The following is an 8,773-nucleotide window of genomic DNA, read 5'->3' as shown; positions in this document are numbered from 1 at the left end:
CCGCAAAAGAACCGCTGCCTCATAAAGTTTGCACTTCAGTATGATACATAATTTGAAATACGATCTTCTCAAAGCTTAAAAAAAAAAAGGTCTTCTTGATTTAAGCTTTATCGCTGGAGATCAACTTAGGCGGCTTTAACACTCTGTTCCCTCATAACAACTTGACATCAATACATTTCACAGTCATTTCAAAGTTCAGAGTTGTGTGTTGGATGAGATGGAGCAAACATTCACAACCCTGCTGATCAGTCTGCTAAGTGAAACAGCAACAGGAAGTGGCAAGCTTTCTCTAAAGTACTGTCCTAGTCAGGGCTCCTATTGTTGTGACGAAACACCATGACCTAAAGCGAGCTGAGGAGGAAAGGGCTTATTTGGCTTACACTTCCGCATTGCAGTCCACTACAGAAGGAAGCTAGGACAGGAACTCAAACAGGGCAGGAACCTGGAGGCAGGAGCTGATGCAGAGGCCTTGGAGGGGTGTTGCTTTATGAGCTTGCTCCTCATGGTTTTCTTATAGAATCCAGGACCACCAGCCCAGGGATGGCACCACCCACCATGGGCTGGGCCTTCCCATATCAACCACTAATTAAGAAAATGCCCTACGGCTTGATTTTTATGGAGGCATTTTGTCAACTGAGGCTCCCTCCTTTCCAAAGCCTCTCCCTTGTGTCAGGTTGGTATGGACTAGCCAACAAAAGTACTCAAAGCATGAAACAGGCTACATTTCACACGATCATGTTTTGCACAGACCATGTTTTGCATAACAGGAGATGGTAATGCGTGTACCACAGTTCATACCATGCCACTAAACAACCCCCCGCCGCAACCCAAAGACCCTGAGAACAAATTCATGTATCATTTTTTTTTGAAATGGAAAAAAGGACACCAACTTATATAAGACAGTAATACTAGATTTTACTATAAAATGGGGGATATAAAACTTTTCAACACATCTGAAATCATATGGACACACACACGCCTCACAGTACTGAGGCACACATGCAGGCTGCAGTGGCTTTTTAAGTGGGTGCTGGGGATCTGAACTCAAGTTCTCAAGCTAGTGTGACAAGCATTTTTACTGACTGAGCCATGTCCCCGGCCCCTTCAGCAATACTGACTTAGACTTCCCATATGCCAGGTGCTGTTTCTGGTGCTGAGAACGCAGAAGTTACATAACAGACGCGGTCCCCGCTTTCAGCAGCCAGCAGTCTGCTCTACATACCAATAGCTAGTAAAACCAGAAAAAGGAAACACCACAAGATATGCGAGGCCTCCAGGGCTTTTCTTAGACCGGTGCTGGGTTTTTCCAAGGAGATGACACTTAAGGCTCATGTGACCAAAAGGAACTTGTCACGGCAAGATCTGGAGCACTGCAAAGGCCCGAAGGGAGACAAAGCCCTGTGTGTCTGTAGAGCAGTGGGATTGCTCATGCACCTAAAGCCGGTGAGAAAGGAGCACACGGATATAGTCTCCAAGGTAGGGATCAAAATGTAGGGCCTGCACAGGCCAGGCCAGGACGCCTGGGCTTTAGTCCAAATGGAAACAGAAGGAACTGGAGGGTTTTTAAAAAGCACTAATAAAATGATAGTTTTATAACAAAATCCATTAGGTTCCTCAGAGGAGGATGCGCTGCTGCCTTATTCACTCATCATTAAGTTGCTCGGTAGTCTCCCTTGTAGGGGGTGTGGGGGCGATGGCTCAGTCAGTAAAGTGTGTGTGTGTGTGTGTGTGTGTGTGTGTGTGTGTGTGTGTGCAGGAAAGAGATGAACATGGGGTAGAGAAGAGGGACCACACCAAGCTTGGGGTGACAGGATTGCCAAACAGTGTGGGTGCAGGAGTGCCAGAGAGGGGAAAAAAGAAAAGGGGTTGAAAGGGGGCTGCTAGGGCACTGGCAGGAGCACCTACATCACAGGTGGGAGACAGTGCGTTTCAGGTGGGAAGAACATGGAGGTGTACGTTATTCCAATACATCAGATGTTCAGTTTTGGCCCCAGAGAAGTGAAGTGACGGGCCCAAAGCCACACAGCTGGTAATAATGGAGCTGGGATTAAGAACCAGGCCTGTTGGACCCTAGAGCTATTTTAAAAGTGTAACAGATAATGATGGCTAAGTGTCCCAGCTTTCCTCTGAGGAAATGCAGCTCTCTGACCTGTTCAACGTGGCCTTTCCGCATCTCCAGCACGGCCAGGTTGTTGTAGGCCTCCGCATGGTGGTTGTTGTGGACCAGGGCCAGCCGGAAGCACTGATGGGCCAAGTTTGTGTCTCCTATCCCCTGAAAGGAAAAGTGCACGTGCACACATGAAGCCACAGGCTCCCCACGCCACACCCCCCCTCATTTGGAATATAAATCTCTCCAGCTACATAGAGGAAACCAGCACCAATCACAGCGGGGAGGTGGGAGTTCTGTGCATGAATTTAACTTGAGGATATAAAATGACGAAAAGCTCCAAATTGTCAGCTGGATTTATTATGTCTGAGAATTTCTTCACATGAACATATGGTGACTTTGTCCTTAACAGGAAATGCACACGCATGCACCACATAGACATACACACAACACACACAAAACATACCACAGCAATGTGCCCCAGGTTGTACCAGACGTCAGCTGCCTCTTCTTCATTTTCCGCCAGGGAAAGGGCACGCTCAAACGAGGTCAGAGTCATATCATACTGCTGGGCGTAGAAGCAGCACAGCCCCAGGTTGTTGAAAAGCTGGCAGTTATAAACTCCCATCTGCAAGAGGCGTCTTTCCAAAGAGGAGCACAAAGTTGCTGTTAGACTACCTTTACCAACGTTGTTAGAAGTCAATTCATTTAATAATTTTGGGACCCCTGGTGAACATTGACACAAGCATATCAATAAATGTTTTAAACAATGCTTATAACTTGTCATAGGGCACGTGTCCAGGGACAAGGTAGGGAAAGTGGTTTGTTTTGTTTTCTCCCTGCAAAAGCTTTATTAGAAAGAAAGGAGAAGTGGTCACATAAGTTCATACATGTTACTTCAGAGGCCTCAGTACCTGCAAGGATTTCCCTGACGCCTGCTCCAACCTGCCTTGCTTAGCACCAAGCCTTCAGTAGTGCCCTGGATTCTGCCGTGTACTGTGTGGTACAGGCTCACTCCAGGGAACCTCTGCCATGGAAGGTGTGACTGGAGTGGGTCTCTGTGCTCCGCACTCAGCTGTCCCAAGGAAGCTCAAGAGCCCCGCTTTGCTTCTATGCATCATTAATCCGACAGCGCTCAAACACACAAACGAAAAGCCAGCCTAGCTGCTTGAGAAGCCCATGACCCACTTTAGGGGTGGAGAGGATGGCCAGCTGCACACGTGCGGGGTGGCATCTGTTTATTTTATGCTTCCAGCATGTGTTTAGAAAAGCTTGTCCGCTGCCAGTCCGTCCCTGTATATTACAAGGGCTGAAACCACCAGGTGAAAGTGAATTTTAGGGGCCATTGGTATGGCTTGGTTGGTAAAGGCACCTGTGTCCAAGCCTGACAACCCGAGTTTGATCCCAGGGACTGGGGTAGTAGGAGAGCCCCGGAAGGAAGGGAGCTAGTTCTCACAAGCAAGCCATGCAGTACGCACCCCTCCCCGACATGCACAGATAAACAGTGAACGTAATGATCAAAAAGTGTAGCTTAGAAGCCACATAAGGGACAAAATAAGAATGTGCTCAAAACAGAACCAGACTATAATATACTTGGGAAAAGCTGAAAATGTCTCACAGAACAGGTGACCCTGTCTTAAGTCCTCGTTAAGGTTCAGAACACAGAGCACCTGCAAACCTTCCTGCTCCAGGCTCCCTGCCTTTAGGTTTGTGGTATTAAGGGGCAGTGGCAGCAAGAACTATTTCAAGAAGCTCTTTAGCCTCTGTTGTTTCTTGACAACTAGCATAAACTCACACAGACCTAAAATGAAAACTTGGCCACACAGGTTTGTTTTTCCAGGATGCCAGCCTGCACACCCGAAAAGTACCGAATACCACTTTAGCCTCAGGAAGCAGCCAAGAGACGCAGTCCTTAGATTTATACACATGTGGCCTTTCTAGCATTTCTCTACGTTTTCATTCCATCTCTATACTGTCTCACTGACTTTGGCTGCAGGCGCAATGTAACGCCCACCTGTAAAAGCGGAGCGCAATCTCTGGCTGGTCAGAATAAAAGTGGTTGCTTCCGATGCAGGCGATGGCTTCCACGTGAGTATTGTCTTGTTTCAGAACTTCTTTGTAGTACTCCGCTGCAGAGGAACTATTGTTCATTTCCTAGTCCCCATCCAGACAGAAGAGCAACGTTTTATTAACACTGGACAAGAAGCTGCTTTTTTTTTTCTGACTAAGTTTGTTCATTCAACAGTATTTATTTCAAGCCTGCCATATGTCAGACTCTGTTCTAGACAGTAGGGACGAAATACGAACAAAAACATGAAGTCATTGTCCCCAAGGAGATGACAGCTGGTGGGGAAGACAAACAAGTGAGTCAGTGTAATGTCAGGGAAGGATGAGCCATGGAAAGAAACGGGGTAGGGTGAGTTGAGAGCGAAAGGGAGGCAGGGGCTGCTTGTTCTCAGTCACCCTGGAAAAAGCCCTGTCTAACAGAGCTATAAATGAAGAGAGGTGTTGGAGCCAGCATGTGGGGGTCGGGGGGGCAGTCTCATTTGGCAGAGAGACCAAAGCACACAGTCCTAAAATGAAAACACTTAGAAGAAACATTTTCAAGTGAGCCTGGAGAAGGGGCAGCCAGAACCTGTTGAGGCATTGTGAAGAGCCTCAGACTCCATACTAAGTTGAGAGGCCATCAGGGGATTAGAAACAGCAGCACGTCCCAAACAAGCTGCCTCATGTTTAAGGAGTTGCCCGGTGGCTGACTACAGGCTGTACCAAACAAGAAGAGAAGGCCAAAGAAAGACCAGATCTAGGAATGAAACCAAAGCCACCCAGACCTAGTTTAGAAATACATACATAGGGTAAAAAAAAAAGGAGCCTTCTGCAGTTGCTGTATTCATTTGTAAAACACTAGTAATCACAAATATTGTCTCTAATTGTTCCAACTTACAAAAGAAATCAAGTCTGCAGAAAGAAGTGGGCACAAAATGACCTTTATTAGGGGAGAAAGCATTTTGATGAGGGATAGTCACCATAGGCTCCAAAGTAGGGGAGCATCAGGAGAGATTTCATCAAGGGAGAACTTCAGTTCCCAAAATGGAGCTTCATCAGGTGAGATGCCCACCATGCTCAGCCTGAGGGTCCTGAAGGAAAAGGACCTTCAAGGACAAGGGTGGTCGCTGCCTCTTACAGGTTCTTGGGATGAGGTGGGGCAAGCTCCATACCAGGCTCTAACCTGGCCTGGCCTACCTTCCAGGGGTCACAGAAAGGGAGGTGCTAGGTAAAACTACACAATTCAAGGCTGTCCTAAGTCCAAGGACCGGGGCTGGGTTTGTTCATAGCTCTAAGTGAAAGGGAGGGAACTGAATTCATTCTAAGTGCTGGAAAAATCCCAGCACATTTTGTCAGCTCTGTCCCAGAGCCAAGAGGGGTGTGGCCTGAGTTCCAGGATGGGGCAGTTAGCAGGTCTATGACATAATACTAGTTTTATTAAATTTGAGGCATATTCTCAGCATGTTGTCCAGTCTGGACTTGAGCCCGAGCTTAAGCTATCCTCCTCCCTTAGCTGCCTGAGTAGGTGGACTGCAGGCAGATGTGACCATATCTGGCTCAACAAATATTGTTAATAAAGGTACCACCTCTTACATCTACCTCAGGGACCAGTCCATCCTCCAGAAAGCTTTCTTTATGTCCAACTTCACACAGATCTCTTCTGCCTCTCAAGCTACTTGACACCCATTATCACCCACACACTTGGTCTTACCACAGGAGGACTCTTATTAATGTTAGATCTGAACCATTTTTTAAATCAAATCCAAAAGACCCTGCCAACTGCAAGAAGCACCACACACTGCTTCTTTAAACATAGAACTAGTATTTGGTACAAGACTCACTTGACCAGGCTTGTACTCCAGACCACATTTGCATCTTTATACACAGAAAGAAGTATGTAAAGTAAGTTCTTTCACACACAGTCAAATTCTTCCAAGTCCCCGTTTCACTTGGTCATCCGTGTACTGTCTGTGCACTGGGTGCTTTGCTCTTTAAATTTTATTAATAACTTTATATGTCTGTGGGATACAGTGAGCAGCCTTGACAGGCACATAGTATAGAATGAATGTCTCTAGCTATTACCCACGTCTGTGGCCTCACCTACTTCTCATCTTTGAGGTGAAGAGGGTTAAGACCCACCACATTGCTCCATACAGTGCTCCTCACTACTGCTTAGGATTCCCGTGCAAGCTCCTGCTTTGGGAGGCTGATGCCTGTGCTTTCTGGATTTAACCAGCAGGTGTCAACAAAAGCTTTCAGGCAACAATGAGAAGTAATTACCATCTTCACCATGTTGGTTAATTGGAATGATCGCCAGGTTTTCACAGGGGCTGCAGATGAGGAAAACTACACAACAGCTGTCACTTGGCTACAAGGAGCAAAAGGAAAATGTGGTATATATAAACACAATGGAATACTATTCAGCCATTAAGAAGCCAAAGTTATGTCATTTGCAGGAAAATTGATAAAACTGGAGATCATTGATGTTAAGGAGAAAAAGCCAGGCTCAGAAAGATAAGTATGTTTTCTCTCAAGAAAAAAAAAAAAAGACTTGAGACAGAAAAGTAGAGAGATGACTGGGGGAAGGAGGAGGGAGGACACAAGACAGCGAGGAGGTGGTAAATAAGATCAAGGTACATGAACCCCATTACTTTGTACCACTACAACATGGTAATGCAAGGAAAGATGCTACATATTGTTCGATGCACCCTGATGTCAGAGATGTTCAGATATGGAAAAGGGGTCTTGTGAGTCTATATGCATATGTGCATGCATGTGTTTGACTATGCGTATAGATGGGTGTGTACATGTACGGGCATGCATGTGGAGGCCATGTGTCAGCCTTGGCTGTCACTCTTCAACTACCAGCCACTTTGAATTTTGCGACAGGGCAACTCATTGGCCTGCAATATAACTCCCAGTTGGGTTAGGCTGCAGGTGCTTGAAGACCAAGTGCACTGATGCATGGTTCTCTCTCAGTGAAGTGGCCAAAGGCCAGCCAGGACACTTTTTCTTTCTTGTGTGTGACATTATTTGTGCACAAATTTGTTTGTTTGTGTGTGTGTGTGTGTGTGTGTGTGTGTGTGTGTGTGTGTGTAGGCTGGATGCCTATGCTGGGTGACTTCCCCTATTGCTCACCCTATTTTCTTTTAAGAACGGGTTTCTCACTGAAATAGAGCTCATTAGCTAGACTGGCTGGCCATTGGGTTCCAGGAATCTTCCTGTCACAACCTCCCCAGTGCTGGGGTTACACGTGCACACCACCACAGCTGGCCCTTTTTTCTGTAGGTTCTGAGGACTGACCTTGAGCCAGGCAAGCACATTCTTAACTGAGTTATCACACCAGCCCATTGTGTGTTTGTATTTCCTCACCAAAACATGTCACATTCTCATAAGCTACCCAGTTCCTTTTCAGCGAACCTTGGTTTCTTTACATCTTTTAATCAAAAGAACAAGATATAAAACATCTCTGCATAGCTGTACACTCTACTAGAGGGAAATTCCCAAAGTAAAAGTGCCCCCCAAAGAACCTGGTTCGACCTCTCCTTGGTGACTATAAAAGCTTCCGGGTGGGCTGCATCAACCATGTATCAACAGTCAACAGTGCTCACACATGGAATTTGTTTCTTCACACCCTTGGGAGCCTAGGTTCTGTGGAACTTTTTCACCTCTGCCAGTCCAATCAACTGGGAAGTGGCCTATGGCTGGTTTAGCTTTTAACTCTTTAATTCTGACAGAGATGGGGCACTTAACATATGAGACATCACACTTGATTTTTCTGTGAGTTGCCAATGTGTGTCCTGTGTCTATTTTCATAGCTAGCCTGCCTTTGGCCCTCTATCACTGGCATTCCGTGTTGCTGTTGCAGAATAGCACAGGGAGAATAATCTATAGTGAACAGAAAGGTGTTCAGCTATGTTTTGGAGGCTGCTGAGCCCAAGATCCAGAGGTGGCATCTGGCACGGCCACCACACCTACCGGACTCTCACCTGCCATCTACCTCAGGCACAGCAGGCATTTTCCTGGGTGATATCCTAACCTTTTAAGTTTGATTTTATTTAATTTTTTTCTACATAGGATTATTTTTTGAGCTCATAGGGTTCTGCCTGCCTCTCCCTCCCCAGTGCTGGGATTAAAGGCGTGCACCGCTGTGCTTGGCTTTGGTATATAGGACATCTATGTAGGGAATGAAAGTTCTCACACATCAGTCTTTACTGTTATGCCTTTATTACTTGGCTTTGGATAAAAAGCTTTTCCTCAGGTAGAAGTGACAGGTGGCTCAGTGGTTAAGAGCACTGGATGCTTTTCCAGAGGCCCTGAGTTCCACTCCCAGCACCCACATGATGGCTCACAAAAGCCCTCCTCTGGCCACAGGCACCAAACATGCGCTGCGGTGCACAGATTTACATCCAGGTAAAACCACCATACACAAAAAATAACTTAATAAATAAAAAAGATTTTCCTTATTCTAATTTATACAAATAATCTGCTTATGGTTTTGTTTTGTTTTTTAAATGTTCATGGTTTCTTTGCTGGATGGTTTTAACTCTCAACTTGATACAACCAAGAATCACCCAGGAGGAGAGTCTTAATGAAGACTTATCTAGACCAGGTTAGCCT

General features: G+C 46.0%; 1 protein-coding gene across 1 annotated transcript in view; it reads right to left on the bottom strand.

The window, feature by feature from the left end:
* Nucleotides 1-8,773, bottom strand: part of Ttc8 (tetratricopeptide repeat domain 8) — a 53,738-nt gene that overhangs the window by 3,788 nt on the left and 41,177 nt on the right. The window contains exons 10-12 of the mRNA XM_005343442.3: nt 4,122-4,261; nt 2,574-2,748; nt 2,150-2,272 (exon numbers count right to left, since the gene is read on the bottom strand). Of these exons, the coding sequence (XP_005343499.1) occupies nt 2,150-2,272; nt 2,574-2,748; nt 4,122-4,261 (438 nt within the window). The remainder of the gene's footprint in view (nt 1-2,149; nt 2,273-2,573; nt 2,749-4,121; nt 4,262-8,773) is intronic.

Source organism: Microtus ochrogaster, chromosome 1 (assembly GCF_000317375.1).
Source record: "Microtus ochrogaster isolate Prairie Vole_2 chromosome 1, MicOch1.0, whole genome shotgun sequence".
Classification (NCBI taxonomy): Eukaryota; Metazoa; Chordata; class Mammalia; order Rodentia; family Cricetidae; genus Microtus; species Microtus ochrogaster.
Note: the sequence above shows the minus strand (reverse complement) of the source record. Positions and strands in the feature narration are given on the sequence as shown.